The 22889-nt window shown below is 34.3% G+C and overlaps 1 protein-coding gene across 1 annotated transcript in view; it reads left to right on the top strand.

Moving 5' to 3' along the window:
• The window catches only part of CNBD1 (cyclic nucleotide binding domain containing 1), a 274214-nt gene that overhangs the window by 9536 nt on the left and 241789 nt on the right, over positions 1–22889 (top strand). Inside the window, exon 2 of the mRNA XM_076005344.1 lies at positions 17794–17866. Within this exon, the coding sequence (XP_075861459.1) occupies positions 17794–17866 (73 nt within the window). The remainder of the gene's footprint in view (positions 1–17793; positions 17867–22889) is intronic.

The following is a 22889-nucleotide window of genomic DNA, read 5'->3' as shown; positions in this document are numbered from 1 at the left end:
TTTCCTGGCTTTGGTTTCAGAATGATACTGGCTCATAAAGTGAGTTAGGGACGTTTCCTTTATCTTGGTCTTATGGAACAGTTTCAGTAGGATAGGTGCAAGTTCTTTGTGGGTCCCGTTTAATATGGCTATGAATCCATCTGGTCTTTGGCTTTGTTGTTGTTGTTGTTTTTAGGAGATTTTTTTTATTACTGTTTCAATCTCACTACTAATTATTGGTCTGGTCAGGATTTCTATTTCTTCCTGATTCAAGCTTGGGATGTTGTGTGTTTTCAAAAATTTATCCATTTCCTCTAGATTTTCTAGTTGTGTGTGTAGAGATTTTCATAGTAGCATCAGACGATATTTTGTCTTTCTGTGATACCAGTTGTAATGTTTCCTTTTTCATTTCTGATTGAGCTTATTTGAATCACTTCAATTTTTGGTTAATCTAGTTGTAGTTATTGCTTTGGTTATCTTTTCACAGAACAAACTTTTAATTTTATTGATCCTTTGTGTTTTTTTGGTTTCTATTTCATTTGTTATTTTTATAGTTCCTTAAGGAGTGTCATTACTCTGTTAATTTGCGATCTTTATCTCTTTTTAATGAAGGAACTTAGTGTTGTGAACTTCCCTCTTAGCACTGCTTTTCCTGTATCCCAGAAGTTTTTGAAAATTTGTGTCACTTTTGTTATTCAATTTGAAAGGTTTTTTGATTTCTATCTTAATTTCATCATTAACTCAATGACATTCAACAGCAAGTTGTTTAATTTACAGGTATTTGTGTAGTTTTGAGAGTTCCTGTTGGAATTAGTTTTATTGGTAGTTTTATTCCACTGTGGTCTAGAAGACACATGGTATAATTTCAATTTTTCTAAATTAGCTGAGACTAATGTGTAGCCTAACATGTCCCATGTGTTGATGAGAAGAACGTATACTCTGCAGTTATTGGGTAAAATGTTCTGTAAACACCTGTTAGGTCCATTTGTCCTAGCATCCCATTTAAGTCCAGTGTTCCTGGACTTAAAAAAGTCCAGGTCCTGAACTTTGTTGATTTTCTGCCTCGATGTTATGTCTAGGTCTATCACTAGAGTGTGGAATCCCTTGCTGTTATGATACTGCTGTTTATTTCTTTCCTTATATCTGGTAGAATTTTTTTATGAATCCAGGAGCTCTCTAGTTAGGTATATGTACATTTAGGATTGCTATATCTTCTTGTTGAATTGATCCCTTTATCAGTACATAATGACCATTTTCTTTACTATTTTGATTTAAATTCTATTATATATTTTGGTTTCCATTTGTGTAGAATATTTTTCCACCCCTTTACCTTTAGTTTATGAGAATCTTTGTCAGTTAAGTGGATTTCTTAAAGACAGCAAGTATTTGGGGTTTTTTGTTATCCATTTGTCCATTCTGCCAATTTTTATCTTTTAAGTGGGGGCATTTATACCATTTACATTCAATGTTAGTGTACATATATGAGATACTGTTCTGGTCATGATATTGATTGTTATCTAATTGCTTTGTTTTCTCCCTGTGTTATTGTTTTGTAAGATCTGTAAGTTTTAACTTTTGGGTGTTTTTACACTGGTGGATATCTATTGTCTGTTCCATGTATACAGTACTTTTAGACATTTTCTTGTAGAACAAGTGTAGTGGTGACAAATTCCCTTAGTGTGTGTTTGTTTTTCTGGGAAATACTTTATTTCTCTTTCACTTATGAAACTTAGTTTTGAAAGATATTGTACAAAATTCTTGGCTGTAAGTTATTCTATTTAAGAATACTAACAATAAGACTCAAATCCCTTCTGGCTTGTAAGGTTTCAGATGAGAAGTATGCTGTTAGTCTGATGGATTTTCCTTTGTAAGTAACTTTTTGCGTTCATCTCACAGCTTGTAGGATTTTCTCCTTCACTTTGCCTTTGGCAATACTGATGACTATTTTCCTTGGTCATGTCCTATTTGTGATGACTTCTTACAAATGTTCAATGACCTTCTTGTATATGTATGTCTAAATCTCTGGCAATACCAGGGAAATTTTCCTTCATTATTCCCTTAAATAGGTTTTTCAGACTTTTTGCTTTTTCTTCTTTTCCCTCAGGGATACTTATGATTCTTATATTTTTCATTTTACATAGTCCCATATTTCTTGGAGAGATTGTTCATTCTTCTTGATTCTTTTTTCTTCATTTTTGATTGACTGAGCTAATTTGAAAGCCTTGTCGTCTAACTCTGAAATTCTTTCTTCTGCTTGGTTTAGTCTGTTGTTAAGACTTTCCACTGTATTTTGAAATTTCCTAAATTACTCTTTCATTTCTAGAAGTTCTGTTACATTTTTCTTGGATTATCTAGCTCCTTAGTGAATATTTTATTCATCTCCTGATTCTTTAAAAAATTTCTTTGTGTTGTTTTTCAACTTTCTCATCAATCCCATTTATCTTACTTGTGATTCATACTCTGAATTCCATATCTGACATTTCCCATAATTTCCATTTAGTTGGAGTCCATTGCTGGAGAGTCAGTTGGATCCTTTTGGGATGCCAAAACAGCCTGTTTTTTTCATGTTGCCAGAGTTCTTATGCTGGTTGTTTTTCACCTGGAACCTCTTCTGTCAGCTCAAAACAGATAGCTTTGTGGTAACCCTGTTCTCCTCTTTTGAGAACCCTGTTGCTCACTGAAGAGAGGGAGAGGTCCTTAGATGGTGTGCTTGAGTCCTGTTCTGGAATATTGATCAGGCAGGAGAGGAGTGGGGGCATTGTAAGCCTGTAACACTATGGTTCTCCTGCATCTCCCTGTTGCCCTGTGGTTGTCACAATCTAAGCAGGTGTTGGGACATATTTGTGTGATACAGTGGGCTGGCTTCCAGGCTGCTGCTGAAAGCGTTGGTGGTGGCAGGACAGGTCCCTCTCTGTAGAGGTGGGTGGCTGTTGGGGTTTGCCACACTGTAATGGTGATGGCAGTGGTTGCTGGGTGGAGCTACCTAGGTGGCAGCAGCTCATGCCAGGGCTGTGGACATTTGCTCCACCCAAGTCCAATAACAACAGCAGCATACAAGAGGCAGGCATTGGGCAGGTGGTGCACATTGGAAGTATAGTGCCTGGCAGGTGGCATATGATGGCATAGACATTGGCTCCACTCCAGTCTGGCAGCTGTGGCAGTGTGGCAGCATGGGCAATTTTCCTGCCCAGGTCTGTTAGTCACAGAATTACCTAGGCATTGGCAGTGGCAGCTGCACTCCCCACAGACTACCTAGGTCTGTGGGCACTTGCTCTACCTGGATCTCCTGGTGGTGGTGGTGGGGGGACACATGGTACCTGCTCATGGGGCATGAGAAAGCTCCTTGTCTCCCTACTACCTTCCCTGCCCAGCAGAGGCAAAGGGGTAGTGGCAGCAATTGAGCTGACCTCTACATAGACACAGAGCTCTGGGCTGGGACCTCAAAATGGCTACAGCTGTAGTGCCCAGGGTTTCTGGAGCAACACTGCTCCAGAGTGCCTTCTCTCTGGAGCAACACTGCTGCACATTCTCTAGCCAGCTCCTGTATAAGTCCAGAGGCCTGATGTGGTGGTGGGGGGGGGGCACTTCAGCAGCTCATATTGCAATGTCTGCGGTGGATGTGTGGAGTTCTCTCCTGTATCATTTCCCCATGTGTGGATGCCTTCCCTGGGTACCTGCAATCCTGTTGAGTGGGTTGCCCCACTTCCCTGTCCTCTTTGGATGCTGCCAAGTGCCTCGCTGTTGATTCCCAATGCTCTCTCTTATATGATCAATCTGAAAGTGATTATCTACTCAATACTTTTGATCCTCTCCATGAGAGCAGTGTATGCACGCTGCTTCTCATCCACCATCTTGGCCCTTCCTTCCTTTGAGCAAATTTTAATCTATTTGTTTTATTGTTATTGAGTTGATTGAACTCTTATACATTTTCGATATTAGCCCCTTATCAGATGTATGGTTTACAAATATTTTCTCCCATTCTGTGAGTTTTCTCTTTACTCTGTTAATTGTTTCCTTTGTTGTGCAAGAGCTTTATAGTTTGACACAATCTCATTTGTCTACTTTGGCTTTTGCTTCCTGTGCTTTTAGGTTGATACCCAAGAAATCATTGCCTAGACCAATGTCATGGAGATTTTCCCTTATGTTTTATTCTGATAGTTTTAAAATTTTGGATCTTACATTTAAGTCTTTAATTTATTTTGAGTTGCTTTTTGAATAAGCTGTGAGATAAGAGTCCAATCTTATTCTTCTGCATGTGGGTACTCAGTTTTCTCAAAACCATTTATTGAAGAGAGTGTCTTTTCCCCATAGCATGTTCTTGGCACCTTTGCAAAAATCAATTGGCTGTAAATGAATGAAATTTTTTTTTTGTGCTTTCTATTCTGTTCCATTGGTTGATATGTCTGTTTTTATGCTAGTACAATACTGTTTTGATTACAATAGCTTTACAATATATTTTGAAAGCAGAGAATGTGATGCCTCTAGTTTTCTTCTTTTAGCTCAAGGTTGCTTCAGCTATTTGGGATATTCTGTGGTTCCATATGAATTTTAGAATATTTTTTATTTCTGTGAAATATAACATTAGAATTTTAATAAGAGTTGTATTCAATCTGTAGATTGGGGTAGTATGGATATTTAATAATATTAATCTTCCAATTCATGAATGTGGAATATCTTTCTTTAAGTACATATGGTAAGACATTTTATTATCTTATTTCATAACTTTATTTTTCATTTTACTATATACTATGAAGGTCTTTTCATGTCAGTATATCTATATCTATATCTGCCTTTTTCATGTTAGTGGCTAGACTTTATTGTTTGCATATACCAAAATCCCACTAATGTGCCAGTTGTGACAGTATTGTCTGTCATCTTCAAGCCTACACTTCTATATTCTGCTTTGTGATGGTAGGCCTGGGATTCTGCAAGCTACAGTCCCCATGGCATCCCTGTCCCCTGAAATCAGCTGGCTTCCTCTTTGGGCCTATTAATATTAGTGTTAGAGAGAGACTAGAAGACAAGAGGAAAGTTAAGGAAATTGTTTGGTTTTTTTGTTTTCTTTTTCTGTTCTGCTTCTCCTTTTTGTGAGTGTCTCCTCAGCAATATTGTCTTTCATCCAAGCTGTGGGAGTTTGTTCCAGCAGCAGTGGTTGATTCTACTTGCAGTTTTCTCAACTTTGCCAGAAATAGCCTTCTTGTACTCCTGCAGAAGACCAGCACCATCTGCTGGTGTCCTATCCTCAGTGGTTTGATCCCAGTTTTGTTGGGCAATTATTCCAAACTTCTAAGTTTTAGTACTTCAACTTCATCCCTTTGTTTCATTAGCAAAAAAAATGGTGATAACTGTTTCCTGGGTGATAGCTGGCATTCCCTTTTTGTTGCTTCAGTTCTCTAATATCTGGCTAATGGTTCTTTGTATCAATTTTCTCCATTAAACTAACTGGTGTGGTTTCTGTCTTCTGAGTACTGGATTCTGATTGCTACAATGGGAATTTGTTTCTAGTTAGTGTTGCTGTTAAAATCAAACATTCTGTCCATACTTTTTTGTGTGTGTTGTTGAGCTAGTGTACTCATAGAACATCAAGGTCAAAGGATGTATGCATTTTAAATTTTGATAAATTCTGAAAATTGTCTTCCAAATGAGTTGTACTAATTTCTAGTCTTACTATCAATATATGCAAGTATTTATTTCATAACATTTTTGCTGTTGTGTATTATAAAACAAAAAGTTTTCCAATAAATTAGTTTTTCTCTCTATTTCAGTTTGCATTTATTTAAAAGTGAGGGTTGGAATCTTCTCATTTATTTGTGTTCATTTGTATGTATGTAAACAGCCTGTTTATATCCCCTGGCCATTTATTAGAGTTTGTTTTTCTTTTTATTTGATAGGATTCATTGTATATAAAAGATATTAGCTTTTTGCCATGCCTTTTACAAATATTTTTCTCAGTTTACATTTGTCTTTTGTCTTTATTATTTGTGTCATACAAAGGTTTTAGAATGTTTGTGTAGTTTTTATGTCCTCTGTTTATTGATCTTGCTTTTTGAAAGTCATTCTCCATACCAAGATTTTAAAATGATTCCCCCATGATTTCTTCAATATTTGTATAGTTTTGTTTTTAATATCAAGCTTGTTAAATATTTGATGCATCTGGATTTTATTTGGATTTAGAAGTGAAGTAAAACTACAACTTAATATTTTTCCAAAAGACCAATCAAATCTTCTAATACCATGTGTTGAATAATCTATCTTTTTCTTACTAATTTGAAATGCCAGTTTTTATTGCATGCTAAATTTTTATATGCATTCTGGATCTATTTTTGGAATCTGTTATTTACTTTTTCCACTTATCTCTTATCTATTCATGCAGCATTGTTGAATTGTTATAATTATTAAATCATTATATTTCAATATCTGATAAGATTAACCTTTACTGATTACCCCTTTTTAAAAAATATTTGCTGGCTATTTTCTGATGTTTATTTTTCTATGCAGACCTTGGAAATATTTGGACCTTTTAAACAAATAAAAATTTTGATATTTTAATTGGAAATGTGTTAAATTTAGAGATTCATTTATGGAGAATTGAAATCTTTGTGATTTTAAATCTTTCTACTCAAGAAGTGGTATCTTTAAAATAGTCTCCTTTCAGTTTATGCAAGTGTTCTTTTATGCCTCTAATAAAATTTATCCCTGGGTATTTTATCTTTTTCCCTTTCTATTATGCTATATTTTCTCATACTTTCTAATTGTGATAATATATAAGGAAGATATTGAATTTTTAACAAATATTTTTTAGAAATTATGAAACAATCATAATCTTACAAATGTTGGAAGTTCAGCATAAAAAACTCATTTTTCTAGAGCCATTTGGTATTCCATCATCCCAAAATATTTTAGTATAAATTTCTTGAAAACATTTTCTTACATAATTACAATGCAACCATCAACATCAGGAAATTAACACTGATACATTACTGCAATCCAGTCATTAGAAGCCATTCAAATTGGGCCAACTGTGCTAACAATGTCCCTTCTAGTGAAAAAATCCAATTCAAAATGTCATGTTGCACCTTTGTCATGTCTCTTCACTGTCCTTCAGCCTGGAGGAGTGTCTTAGTTTCCCTTGACTTTCATGACCTTGCTACTGAGAGATTACAAACCAGTTATTTTGTAGAATATCCTTCCATTTGGTTTGTCTGATGTTTCCTCATGATTAGACTCAAGATAGATATCTTTGGTAGAAATGCCACAAGAGTGATTTCGTGTTTTTTTCCTTCCATCTTATCAGGGAGCACATGATTTCAGTTTGTTCCATGCTTGATAATATTCACTTGAATCAATTGATTAAGGTGATATGTGAAGAGATTTCCTGCTGTAAATTTACTCTTTTCCCTTTCATAAGTGTGTTGTGAAGATGTAATTTTAAGGTGTATAAATATCCCATTTTCTCATGAAATAAATAAATAGATAGATGTATAAACTCTGGGTTTCCATTTTATTCAAAGGGTTTTAATGAGTTACTATTATAATGTATTTCGTTGTCCTAATTGTTCACAGTTTGGCCACTGGGTGCCCCTTCAAGTTGGTTTGAGCATCTCCTTGCTTTCTGGCACAGTTGGATTTTTCAGGTTTATTTTGTACCTTCTGTGTCTGATCCCTGGAATCAGCCCTTTTCTCCCAAGAAGCCTAGGTTGCAGAATTGTATTTAGATCTCAAGATCTGGGTGCTTTGTGTGTTCATTGATCTTAAGGGCTCACTGCTTTTAGGTGCTCTGTGTAATACAAATCTACATTTATATCTGTTTGTATACCAATTAATATACATTGAAAATCATAGGACAGCTGCTCATGTCTATAATCCCAGCACCTTGGGAGACTGAGGTAGAAGGATTGCTTGAGGCCCGGAGTTGGAGAACAGCCTGGGGAACATAGCAAGACCCAGTCTCTATAAAAAAAATCTTTAAAAAAATTAGCTGTGAGTGGTGGTACATGCCTGTAGTCCCAGATACTTTGGAGGCTGAGGTGGGAGTATGGTGTGAGCTCAAGAATTCAACTCTGCAGTGAGCTACGATCACACCACTGCACTCCAGTGAACGTACACTAATTTCACCAATTCTAATGCAACACCACAGGGCTCATTCTGGTCTTCTCCCTTTCTATATTTGTAACTCCCTTCTCTGAAGTGAGAAAGCTTTCTCCTATTAACTTTACTATGACACTTTTGATCAGTTTCCCTGAATGTAATCTACCAAATTCACTGCCACCCCATCATCCTGACATTCAGCTCTGGGACACCCCTTTCCCCTCCACCTCACATGTTTGTCCTTCTCACACCCTTGTTCTGAGACTCTGCATAGGCCTACCTCTGCAACGTGGGTGCCCTCCACACCCTGGTCTTGGCTACTGTGATATCCTACCTGTCACCCCCATCTACAGCTGGCATAGATGACTACCTTCCTCTACTGTCCCAATGGCTTTAGAACTCAATCATTCAAGCAAAGGGAAAAGCTACTGAATACTTAGTTACTTTATAATCAGTCACTTCAGTGAGTACTCTAAGGCAGTGGTCCCAACATTTTTGGCACCAGGGACTGTTTTCATGGAAGATAGTTTTTCCACAGACAGGGAGGGTGGGGGTAGATGGTTTTGGAATGATTCAAGCATATTACATTTATTGTGCATTTTATTTTTATTACTATTACATTGTAATATACAATGAAATAACTATACAACTCACCATAATGCTGAATCTAATGCTGCTGCCAATGTGACATGAGGTGGAGTGCAGGTGGTGATGCCAGTTATGGGGAGCGGCTGTAAGTACAGATGAAGCTTCATTTGTTCACCTGTCACTCACTTCTTCCTGTGTGGCCTGGTTCTTAACAGGACTTTGACTGGTACTAGTCTCTAGCCCTGGGGTTAAGGACTGTAGCTCTAAGGGGTTTCTAGTTGATGCATGTGTTTTCTACTATATAATTATAATATTAGCAATAAATGATTTATCTTTTCATTCTAATTTTTGTATCTTGTGTAATTCTTTTTATCAAATTGTGCCCTTTGGTACTTTTAGAAGTTTGTAGCACTAATGAATGTTTTCATCTTGTTCCTGAATTTAATGCTATTGCTTCCTGTGTTTCAACATTAAACATGATTCTGTCTTTTGATCTGATCTACTTACACAGTTAAGACAATAAACTTTTTTCTATTTAAATTATTTAAAAACTACATTAAATTTTATTAAACACTTTTTCTGAATTTATGAAGTTTTAAAATTTTTGATTTATTGGGGGAAATTGTTTTGCTGTATTTTCTAATTGAATTTTCCTCAGATTACTTGGATAAATCTTACTTTGTTGTATGATCTTTACTTTCTTAATGGGCACTATTTCCTTATATTTTTTCCCAAAATATTCATTTGTATTTGCAAATGAGTTTAGTTTCTTTTTTTTAAATGCTTTGTCATATTTGAGCCTAATTGTTTTAGTTGCTTCATCAAAGAAATTTGAAAACTTTTCTGTGTTCTAAGACATTTAACAAGCATAAGGATTATCTCTTCCATAAAGATTTATGTGATAATGCCTTGTTTGATGCTTTTGTGTGTGTGTGTGTGTGTGTGTGTGTATGTGTGTGCAGTAGAGGGAAAATGCTTTGAAATTATTCCTCATTTCTTTCAAGGCAATTGATTTATGTAGGTTTTTCTCTCCTTTCTAATGTGAATTTAAGTAATATGCATTTTCCTAAAAAATAATTTTAATTGGTTCTATTTATTGAGTTTATAATTGTTTAAAAGGCTCTCTTTTGATTTCTTCTATAATGATGTATCTTATTAGTTATTTTTCAATTTTATTTGTTACGTTGAGTACTTATGCCATTTTTTCCCTTGTTTAGATGTCAGTGGTTTATTTTTTTCTATCCAAAGAATCAGCTCTTGAATTTACTTTTCTATAATTTTTCTGTTTTATAAATTTCTGCTTTTCTCTCTGTTTTATCTTTTCCAATTTTATTTTTTGTACTAACTTCTTGAGAGGAAAGCTTAATTTTTAAAAATTTATGATTTCTCTTTTTCTTGTAGCATCAATATTTAGTGATATATATTTTCTTCAGAGAAAGACTTTAATTATATTCCATATGTTGATGAAGGCATTCACTATTTTGCTTTCTATATATTTTGTGGGTTTTGTTTTATTATCCTCTTTGATTTAAAAATAAAATTTTACACATGATTAATATATCTCTTGTTAATTATATGAAGTCTCTATATCCTTAGTGATTTATTTTCTATTTGATATTTGTGTGATGTGGAAGGGAAGTTACCGTTGGGCTTCTTTTGTCTCCACTTATACCTGTAATTTTTGCTTTATGAATTTAGATGCTATATAATTTGATACACAAAAATATCGAATACTTAGATGCTATAATTAAACCTCTATTTCCTGATCCATCAACTTTAGACAATGCATGTTCATAACCTGGTATGAAATGAAAAAAATTCCATCTTCATATCTTGATTTGGTTACTAAGAATATTTATGTTTAAGTCTTTGGCTAGTTATAGTCATATGTTTAAATATTTGTGTCTTCATTATCTTAAATATTCTTTAAACTATAATTATTAATTATCTCTTATGTAACAGAATATGTACAAATATATATTGTACTTTCCTCTACTCTCTGTTGAAATTCAAAGTTGTTACTTGTTATTTATACTCTTTCCATTAGGCTCTATGAAGAGTTTATTATTTATTTTAATGTTTACAAAATTTACCTGTAGTTTATTAGTATAGTTTCCACATTATTTACATTTTAATTATATATTTATGTGAGTTCTTAATTCAGGGCTTACTAGGCTAAATTTAATATTCAAATAGCATTTCTGAGGTCTTATATTCATTTTCTTGGGAAAAAAATTCATGAGTCATATCTTTTCCTTCCCTGAGATTGCCTTAGAGTTTGCGAGGACATTGCTGTGGAGAAGTCTATGGCCAAACTGAGTTTTTGCAGGAGGGTATCTCTTTTTGCTGGGTGCTAAAATAATTATTTTGTTATATTTGAAACATAGTTACAGTTAGTTACTAATCTAGTGACATTTAGAATATCTAATCTCTCTGTAGATCATGTATCATGATTTGATTTCCCTTCCCCTTTGTGGATCATGGTATTACATTTAATTTTTCATAGTCTATTCAAGTCTTTATATGACAAAAGTGTTCTTCCATTATATCTTTGAGTATTTTTTCTCTACCACTATTTCTGTTTTCTTATTCAGGAATCATTTTCACATACAGTATTTCCTCTCTATCTTCATTTATCATTTTCTTCTTTGCTTTTCTTTTATCGTTCTTTTCTTTGAGTGTCTTAGCCTCTGTGTCTATGAGTATATTTTCTTAAATCTTTGCCATTTTTGCTATTTCTAATATGGATTTTATTTCTATCATAATTTTATCTTTCTCTTTTTTCCTGAATGTAGCCTGTTTATAATTTCTTTTTATTGTCTTATTTATAGCTAATGCCTTGTAATTTTGTTTTTCTTTCATCAAGTGTGTGTGTGTGTGTGTGTGTGTGTGTGTATATAATGGAGGAATACAGGATTTTTTCCTATTTCCTGGCATAATTCCTATTCTGATGCATATAATTTTATTTTTATAATATTTGATAAGTTAATAATTTTCACCTTTTCCCTTAGAGTACATTGTACAGGAATATTGAATTGCAGTTATTTTTAAAAGGTAGATTACCTGCTAGAAAAAAAATTGTGGTGGGGAGGGAGCTGGTTCGGCATACAGACCGAATCTTCTCATCTGTTAACTTTGAGTACTTTCTCAACAACTCTGTTCTGTACTCTTCCCAAAGCAATATGCCCCTAATTAGTGCTGTCCTCATTTGTATTCCATAGGTTTTGTGTAGTTATTTGGCCTCTATTTCTCCTCATTCACTGAGATTCTATCTTGTCACTTAACATTGTCATCTATATTATTACAACTACTTGATTCTTAAACAAAATGACTTTGTGGAACACTTATTTAATCCAGCATTCCATGTATGTCAGTGGTTCAAGAGAGCCCCCTTAGTCTGTCCATGTCTCAAGAACTTCCTATTCTGAGTAAGGTTTAATTGGTTGTACCCTTCAGAGCTATACCACCTGCCCCTGGAGAACTCTGCCTATTTTCTCAAACAAGAGCAGTATGTGTATGCTCTCGTACCTCTGTTACAATTTATTGATATTTCACTATTTGGTTGATGTTCTTCAGAGTTTATAGTTATGAAACATGATTAATCCTTGTTTTTTCTGAAGATCAAGTTCCCCCACATTTTTTTTTAACTCTTTATATTATTTAATGTTTTTATTTTATATTTGCTCTTTATGTTTACCATGATGAATTGGTTTTTAATGCCCCAAAATGGCAAGGGCATGATCTTCAATCTTATGTAGAAGGAAGAAAAAATGATCAATGTTTGGTATTCTGCAAGGAGCAGGGTATTTTTTAAAGTTTTGAAATCCTTTAAATACAACTTTATTTTCACTTACTTGCTTTCATTATCTTTCGTTGATGTGATTTTTCCTTGCTTACAACTGATCCTCACCTGACAAATTAGAACCACATTCTTATTGTTTATTCATTATAATTTAACAAATAATATATATTTAGATCCAATCATTGTGATAAGTTTCAATGTTTTATAGATGAGTGGAAAATGGACCTTACCCTCAGGGGCTCATGATAAATTGGAAGAAACATAAGTATAAACAAAAACATCATAAAGAAAGATAAGGCTTGCTTTCATGTAACTATTTTATGGTGTTATAAGAGCACAATGTAAAATACAGTTACCTTTTTCTACAGAAGAAATGTTTCAAAAAGTATTATAGGTAGGTTAACTTCTGAGGCAGATCTAAAAGGATGGATGAGTTTTTTAAGTTGAGAAATGAACCAAAGATATTATCCTATTGAAGTGACAAGGTGTGTCCATGGAGCAGCCAGAACATGTATTGTTGTAGGATGGAGAGAATGGGGGAGAATAGAAGAGGGTGGTGTTCACTTAGGAATAGAAGTTAATGTAGGAACAATTATGAAAAGCATGGTATTCCATATGAAGAGTTTAAACTTTAGCCTGTAGAGGATTAGAAGGATTTCAAGGAAGGAAGTTAGGCAGTCACATTGAATTTTAAAAAGTACTTGAGAGTAGCATGGAGGATATATTGGAGAGGAAGAAGCTGGAGTCAGGGAGACTACTTAGGAGATTATTGTAATAGTACAGATGAAGCTCAAAGAGGACCTGAAACAAGATATGGACATATCACATGCATATGAATGGTACTCCTTCAGGTTGTGCTCACCAGAAGACCCTCTTTGGTGGCTCTGATTGTCATTAGGATTGGAGAGGACATACAGTAGGCCCTTCTTATCTGTGGGTTCTGCATGCAGGTTCAACCAACTGGGGATCAAAAATCTTTGACAAAAAATAGTAAGGCAAAAACAAAAATAATACAAATGAAAACCAATCCAGTATAACAACTATTTGCATAGTATTTATATTGTATTAGGAATTACAAGTCATTTAGAGAGGATCGAAAGCATATGGGCAGATATGAGTTGGTTATATGAAAATATTATGCCATTTTATATAAAGGACTTGAACATCTGTGGATTTTTGTGTGGGGGATGGGGGGGTGTCCTGGAAAGAATCCTCAATGGATACAGAGGGACAACTCTATTTGGAAGATATTTAGGATACATTTCCAAAAGATGTTGAATTGGTCTTCATGACACATTGGTCCTGAAGGGGAAAGGGTAGAATAAGTTCTCAAGATTGGTGATAGAGTTATTATAGGTAATAAGGGTTTTCTTAACATAGAGAATTCAGGACAGTGTTAAGTGTTTTGAGGAAAAGAAATAGGCAGAAATTTTGAGTGAAATTTTGATTATCTTGAATTTGACTTTCCTGAGGGACATTTACATGAATGCTGTGGAGTGCAGGTTAGAGATCTGGGCTAGAGAGTTTGATCTGAGAATCTTAAGTGTGTATGGGATAGTTGGAGACATGAGTGCAGATAAGGTCATGAAAGAAGAGAATCTAAACTGAGAAGAGAGGATAGAAGTAATGAGAATGGATTCCTGGCCAACACCAACGCTAGAGGGAAGAAGATAGGAGTCAGTAGAGAAGTCTAATCAGGAGGAAGCAAGAATGGAGAAAATGGTGTCACACAAGCCTAGTAGGAAGACACTTCACCAATGTCAAATGTCACACAGGAGTTAGTAGGACAGACAGAAAAGGGCTTATTGAACTAGAAACTACAAGGTCTTTGATGATCTTAATGAAACCAATTTCAATAAATAATGAAGGCAGAAGACAAATTATAGTGGATAGAGAAGCGAATTTGAGTTGAGGAAATAAAAGGTATGTAGACTAATTTTCCAAAAATGTTAGATATAAAGGGAAGTTATTTTGATAATTTGTTGTAAAACCTTTACCCCTTCCTATCCTTTCCTTCCCTTCCTCTCCCCCTTTCTCTTCTCAGGTAATACAGTTCTACCTGAACATCTTAACTCACCCAGACAATGAGCACGAACAATATAGACCCACTTGGGTAGTTGTTCCTGTCAGTGTGCCAACTTTTATTTATAGAAGACCCTGGTTAGGCACTATTCCTTTGCCTCTCGATGGTTTATTTAGTTGCCATTTTTTAGGTGCCTTACATTTATTCAATATTATTTGAAGGAGAAGTTAACTTTGGGATTTTAGAAAACAACAACAAATTAGTTGAAGAAATATGAATAGACACATTATTCACCATTAATATAGGTATGTTTAATGACCTCTTATTATACAAGTGTAGGCTTATTTACAAACATATTCCTTCTCCTTAGAATCAAATCACTTATCCAAATATATAAGAATGTAAATAGTCATGTTTATAGTTCCTGAAGGATCCGTTTTCAAAATTTTCTCCTGTTCAGCTTCTTGTTCAGTACTTTAGCCCCTTGCTAGAATGCACCTTCTGCTTATTTGAGTATGAGGGCTGCTATTCTTACTGCAAAAAGTTTGTTGCTAATGTTTCTCTTGTTATTGCTGCTGAACTGCTGCTTCATGTGCTGGAAATTATATTAAGCAAGGTTCCATTAATCACTGGATTAATTATTAAAGTGTACACTGCAGCCAGTTAGAAGCAGGTCTGCTCTCTGTGTTCTAGCTCATCCTACTCTGATGTTTTCACAAGGTCATTGTGGCATTTTCTCTATGGCTATGCTGTCCATCTCTTTCATCTTACCTTCTAGCTACTCAGATAAGCCTGGTCGCCTGGTAAATAGTGGTTGTGCATTTACAGTGTTCCTAAGGCTTCACTTACTCCATTGCTTTCTCTTAGCATTTTGCAGGTGATATTTATCTATCTCTTAAGGGAAATCTTGTTGGGGAAAGGCAGTTTCTTTACATTTAACACAAAAACTATTTTTAACTCCCATCACAAGCATACTTAATTTACCATACTGCACAAATATAAAAATATATCTACCCCAAGCAAGCACTAATACATTAAATAAATGATTGTCAATGTACCACTGATATAAAACATTGGAATTTACTTTTTTCATTTCAATAGTATACAGTGAGCCTTATACAAACAATCATAATAGGTTTATTTTTAAAAAATTGCATAATAGTTTTCTAGTTTAGGATTAATTTTGTAACCACCCTTTTATATCATTTTCTAATCCTCTTTCAAACTTACTCTGGTCAGAACCCTTGATTTTAACCCTGTTGTAGGGTTAAACCGCTTCTGCTTCTATCAACAGCCTGGCTAAGACATATTCTCGAGAGAAAAACAAGACTAGAAGACAAATGTAAACTTTGTACTCTTTGAACCTCTTTAAGCTTTATCCTTGTATTAAATTTGATCACCAGGAAAGCTCACATCTGGCCTTTACAAAGTTATGATTTCATGAGGAAACCTGTGGCTTTTAAAATTTTTAATAAAACTGCTTTTCAAAGACAGGATACCTTATGATGTTCAACACCCTTACTAGAAAGACCCTTATGATAAACAATCTCAGAACTGAGGATCAGGGAAGAAATGTTTTGATGAGTTAAAGTGTTCTCTTAGTAGGCTGTGAGTGCTATACAGCCCATTCTATTTTTGAGTTTACTTGGCTTTTCCAAGCCTCTCATGAAGCCGTGGTCTCAACTGCTGCAGTATTTGTCAGGCAATATGATTTTTAGGTGAAAAAAATTGTTAAGTACTAAAGTACTTTAATTTTTCTATTTTTTGGTAGCAATTCTTAGATTTATAATGTTTTATAATTCTTATTTTTTGTAAGCTGCATTAACTGAACAAAAAGGATATGTATTTTTTTGAGCTCCTTTTTTGGTCAGAATTTCTCAAGCCCTGACATTTTTCTAAATCTCTACTGCACCATCTCCCTTTCCTGTCCACACCACTCATCAGGGCTATTACTGACATTATTCTTGAACTACATCAGGGAACTACACTAAATGAATACTTCATAGAAGTCCCTTTCTAATCCACGTATTTAAAAACCTACTATAATTAATATTTTATATATCTTATATCCAAATATTTGTATCCTAAAATTATTTTTAATATATATAAGCTATAACTTGGCTCATTTAAAATAAATTATTTCATATGATGCTAAAATGCAATTTGGTAATTTTTTTATTTCATAAGGCTTACCTGAATAATATGAGTAAGAAATTGCCTACATCATGTAATCAGTACTTTCACATTTATTAAATGGTATGATTTATGTGTCTAGCAATCAATTTTTGACTTAAATTTCCCTTATTTAAGTTTCACGTTTAGAAAGCAGTATCTGCTATTGCTGATTAATTTTTAAATCACAAAGAGTTTATACAAAGTCAAATTTTATGATTTAGGAGACTGAAATTAAAACAGATAAATTTGGACATGGCAAATTCTAAATTATTCATAGTTAGAATGTGTTTTAATGTTAAAAAGTTTTGGAAATGCATTAAGCCACTGATTTTTTCAGCTTTTCACTAAAGAATGTAATCATATACATAAGTTCGTCTTTATTACTGCTTTCTGTTTTCCAACATTTCTAACAGCATTCATTCTCCTGAAATAACCAGAGGGCCTATGCTCTGAGTGCCCATCACTATAAAGATGCGTATACTACTCCATGTTCTGTCTTTCCATCTCATTGGAAAGATATCAGTTCCTCCTGGCACTGAAGGAGAACCACAACTAGTTTGCCTCTTGGCTATAATTACTATCTTTCTGCTCTTAAGGGATCTTTGTAATTTGTTTACATTTGAACTTTAGAAGAAATTGCAAACTGAATCCAGACACCTGAAGGTGCTCTGAAGAGGGGAAGCCATCCAGGGAGGCCAGTGTAAGATTGAATAAGCCTGCGTAGACAGGATTGAATCAGAGAGAAAGAGAGAGAGAGAGAGATTTAGAAAACTTCTCTTTGAATTGTCAGCCAGAGTTTTGGAACCAGTTTACCTTCTCATGGTATTGGATAGGGATTCCGAAAGGTTTACTTTCAGGGAAGTGACATTATATGACACAGACAAACGTCAGCATTTACTGGAAATAAAAAAATGCCACTCCAGATTTGACATCCATGAAAAACATTAAATTCTTTCCTCAATTTTGTAATTACCCTATTCAATTCTGCTTGTGTATCAAACAAAAGACTGTTACTACCTCACTTCTATAGTCATTGAATTCTTTTACTGTAATGAATGTTTGCAATTAAACTCTATTTACACACTTGGTTAATAAGATTATGGAAAATTACTCACCTTTTGAATTGATTTCTTTTCAGACTTGAAAATATCTAAGCACATTAATTACAGTCACTTGAATGCACTATGCTATATTAGAGGACTACAACGGCGGTAAGTTAGTCATCCATTTCTTTTTCTGTTGTTCAAACGAATATAAATATGTTTGTTTTATGGACAAAGTATAGTAATAAATCATTGCTGACTCTCACAGGTACCTGATTTACCACACAGATAAAAACATTTGAAAACCTGGAGGTTATTTCTTCAGATTGAAGGGGCAGAACGTATGTTGTATTTTAAGAAAACAATTTAGTGCGGAGCAAACATAATTCATCCCTAGCTGGCTCTTTCTAGCACTTATAAAGCATTCATAAAAGGGAAAAGCCCTAACTGGTTGAAAACACAAATATTAAGTGAAATAAGGACCTGTGCAGTCAGTGCACAGGGAATGCCTCTGAAATGTACTGGAGCCAGAGAACTAGAAAATGCCACTGTTCAAAGCGTGGGATTCCTAAGATGTGTGATACTTGAAGATTTAATTTTTTAAAATATATTTCCTTGCCAACTCCTTCCTCCAAGTTGGAGTTTTGAAATTATAAAGCTGGTTGTTTCCTTTCATATCCATTAATGTCTATCCACCCTCCCACCTTCCTTCACTCAGCAGGGAACCTTGCCTCATCTTTAATAGGAATAGTGAGAAAATGCCTTAAATTCACAGATTTTTCTCTCTGTATTTAAAAATATTTCAGAGTCATATTCTTTTAACCATTTCAAATTATTTCTATATTTTCATCTATCTTCTCATTTCTTCTTTCTCAGAGAAAGGGAAGAGGACATGCAACTTTGATATTTCTTAGTTTTCTAACAAAAGGGATTTTTCCCCCCTGTGCATTGCTGCCATCTCTTCAACATTGGTGCTTTTCAATGCAGGGTGAAGAATTAAATACATACACTGTGGAGTCAGGTTGCCTGTCTTGAATCCTGGTTTTCTCATTTGTAAAATGAAGATAATAATAGTCCCCATTTCACAGGGATATTAGGATGATTACATTAGCTAATATATGTAAACAGAGTCTGGCACGTAGTAAGGGTTAAGAAGTGTTAGTTATAATAATAACAGAAAAGCTCATCCGAGTATTTAAACTGTCTTTAAAATTTTTAACATCCAAGCTTTCAACTTGTCTTATATGTGGTCCCTTCTGTAAGAAATAAGAAGCTAGTTAAGGCATTTGGACCTAAATACCTTCTTTCCTTTCCTTTTCTTTTCATTTTCTCACCCAGACACATTTCCTTTTAAAACATTTTTCTAGATTTTATTTTTGCTTGGGTGATAGTCATAAGACACATGGAATCATCTAGATCATTAAATATGAAATGTCTGATTTTGAATCAAAACTGTAGTTTATTAGATCTCATACAAGAAGCAGTACAATTAATTAAAGTATGCGCCTAAACTATCGACACAGTTTTGCCATCTTAACTGTAGCTTGCTTATGCTAGCAGCGGAGAAGCGTGGAGAGTGAGTGGTGATAAAATCGTGACAGGGGTTTTCCACAGTTTTTTGAGAATTGAATATTTTTCCTTGCAAGAAGTGGTCCAAAGCTTGGAAGAAGTGGTGGTCAGTTGGTGCAAAGTCTGGTGAATATTGTGGATGATAGTTTCCAAGTCCAGCCTCTGTAGTTGAGCAGCGTTGGTTGTGTGATTTGTGGCTGAGAATCATCTTGCAAGAGGATTGGTCTGTGTCTATTGACCAATCTTGGCTGCTTAATCACAAGCATCCTCATCATTTTGACCACTTGGTTGCAATAGACAAATATTTGTTGTAACTGATTGACCAGGTTTCATGAAGCTATAGTGGATAAGACCAGCACTGGGCCACCAAACAGACACCATTACCTTTGTTTGATGAACATTCCATTTTGGACCATGTTTCGGCACTTCATCTTTATACAACCATTGTGCCACACACTTGTGATTGTAAAAAGAATCCATTTTTCATCACACATAACAAAACAGTGTGGAAATGGTTCGCCCTTATGTGGTGACAGCAAAAAAAAAAAAAAAAAAAAAAAAAACAAGCTTCAAGATGATTTCTCTTCTGACCTTCATTTAATTCATGCAGCACCCATCTATCCAGCTTCTTTACCTTGCCGATTTGTTGCAAATGGCCCAATATTGGAATAGTAATGTCAAGGCTTGCTGCTAATTCACACATAGGTTGAGATGGAGTCACTTCCACTACAGCTTTCTGCTCATCATTATTCACCTTGGTCTCAGGTCTCCCACATGGCTCACTTTCAAGAGTAAAATCACCAGAATGGAACTTCTCAAACCATCTACATATGTGTATTCATTAGCCACTTTCTTTCAAAATACTTCACTGATATTTTGAGCTGTCTGCGCTGCATTGGTTCCATGACAGAATCCATATTTGAAAATAACATGCATTTTTTACTTATCCATGGTTTCACAAAAATTGCTCTAAAAAAACTTGTCACAAGCCAAACTGCATTTGCTAGACTGAGGATGTACCTTCACAATAAAAATAAAACAAGAAGTATCAAAGTGAAATGTCAGAGATATCAACTGTCAAACTTAGTACTTATGGAAATCGGACATTTCATACTTAATAACTTAATAGTTCTGCCAAAGGAACAATTCTAAATACTTCTTATTAGCCTTTCTCTTCCTGGATTGGATAATTACTCCTGGGTGGTGTTCTCTCACCAGACAATCATCTGGTTCAGGCCCAGTCTGGTTGTCCCACCTAACTTCCTCTATTAAGTGTCACTTTTTCTGTGTCTTCTGTTAGAGCCCTAAATCCCCCTGAATTTCCTGCATGTGTTCTCTTGAGGTATTGGCAAACACCAGTGACCTGGAGGATAGGTTTTAGGGTACATATATATATGGGTTTTGCATCATTAAAAAAAATACAATATACCATTAGAAACACGAAATTAGATATGAAGATGAATATTTATTTAGAATGAGAAAATAAATTATAAAAAATTAATGAAGGCTTGGCAATTCAGGTCTTTTTTGCTCCCTGAGATTTCTTTAGGCAATTTACCAGAAATACATTCACAGAAAGTATTTAAGAACTTTGGATTTATAGAGATTTAAGAAAAATGTACTCCTCCATACTTATTATTTCTTTATGTCTTATATATTAAAAGTGACCAATGAAATATATTTTCCCCTATAATAAAAACAGAAAGGATGAGAATTAAATGATTCAAACTTTAAAATTTTGTACATGAAACCCACAAAAGGCATTAGTTTTTTTATTTTATTTATTTATTTTTTATTTCGGCATATTATGGGGGTACAGATATTAAGGTTTCAATAAATGCCCATTTCCCCCCCTCCCCCCACAAGTCTGAGTCTCCAGCATGACCATCCCCCAGATGGTGCACATCTCACTCATTATATATGTATATACCTGCCCCCCTCCCTCCTCCCACCTGCCCAATACCCTATTACTGTAGTTTTGATTTTAAAATAAAATTTCTTCTATCAGAATAAAAGCAGTAGATTGGCATGTTATCCTGGGATTTTTGATGAAGGGTAAAAAAACAATTGAATGATAAAGGGGAGGATGATGTTACTTTGAATTTCTAGGTTACAAGCTCCCTGAGGGTAGGAGATTTTTAAAATTTATTTTATTACTTTCTACCCCTTGACATTAAGCATAGAGTTCAATGTTTTGATGTTCAATAACTATTCTGTACTTCTCTATGAGTTTAATTTTTGTAGATTCCACATACACATGAGAACATGTGGTATCTGTCTTTCTCTGCCTGCCATATTTCACATAGCATAATGTCCTCCAGGTTTGTCCACATTGTCACAGATGACAAAATTACCTTATTTTTAAAACTGAATATTCCATTCTGTATATATGCAACAGTTTCTTTATACAGTTATCAGATGGACACTTTATACAGTTGGACTTTATACAGATGGACTTTATATATATATATATATTTATATATATATATATATATACAGATGGACTTTATACAGTTATACAGATGGACACTTAGGTTGATTTTATATTTTGGCTATTGTGTATAATGCTGCAATAAACATAGTAGTGCAGATATCTCTTCGACATACTGATTTCAGTTCATTTGGATATATACCCAGAGGTGGTATTGTCAAACATTTATGATTTTCTGTTCATAACATTTGCCCATTTTTCTATTGGGTTCTTTGTAGCAATTATTACATATTTTGGATGTTAATGTTTTTTGTGATTAATATATGTTGCAAAATTTCTACAATCATTTCTCATATACTGTTGATAAGAACACTGTCTTCTGGCCAAATCTATTAATAGTTGATAAGGGGAAATGTGGTATCTAGCTGGACAATCATGTTTCTGGGAAGAAGCAGAGAGTGAATTTGGGAGGGAGCAATTAGTAGTCTTCCAACTCAACTAGGAATCCTATTTTATTAATTTTTCTGTCGCTAGAAACTAGAATTCCCTGGGGGCTGCATAAATGTTTTAATGAGAGGATAAATAAATATTTTATGTTATTTTTCTATTTTCCACCTCCTTATTTCTCTGTGAAGAATTTGAGAATATCTATAGATATACCTTTAAGTTTATCGATTTCCTATTTAATTGTTTTTAATATACTGTTTAACCCATTCACTGAGTTTTTAATTTTAATAATTATAATTTTTGGCCTAATAAGTAAATTGAGTAAATTCACAGGATACAAAATAACAACAACAAATCAATAGCATTTTTACACACAAATAACACCTACATGAAAAGAGAATCAGGAAAACAATTCCCCCTTTATGAAGCATCCAAAAAAACTTTAGGAATAAATTTAACCAAGGAGGTAAAAGATCTGTACACTGAAAACTATACAACATTGATGAAAGAAATTGAAGATGACACAAATAAATGGAAATATATCTTGTGTTCATGGATTAGAAGAATTAATATTGTTAAAATGTTCATAAAATCCATAGCAATATACATATTCAGTGTAATCCCTATCAAATAACAATGGCATTCTTCACAGAAATAGCAAAAAAATCCTAAAATTCATAAGGAACCATAAAGGACCCCAAATAGCTAAAACAATTCTGAGAAAGAGAAACAAAGTTGAAAGCA

The sequence above is a fragment of the Microcebus murinus genome, chromosome 7, assembly GCF_040939455.1.
Source record: "Microcebus murinus isolate Inina chromosome 7, M.murinus_Inina_mat1.0, whole genome shotgun sequence".
NCBI classification, from domain to species: domain Eukaryota; kingdom Metazoa; phylum Chordata; class Mammalia; order Primates; family Cheirogaleidae; genus Microcebus; species Microcebus murinus.
The sequence above is the reverse complement of the archived record's forward strand: the minus strand, read 5'-3'. Positions and strand labels throughout refer to the sequence as shown.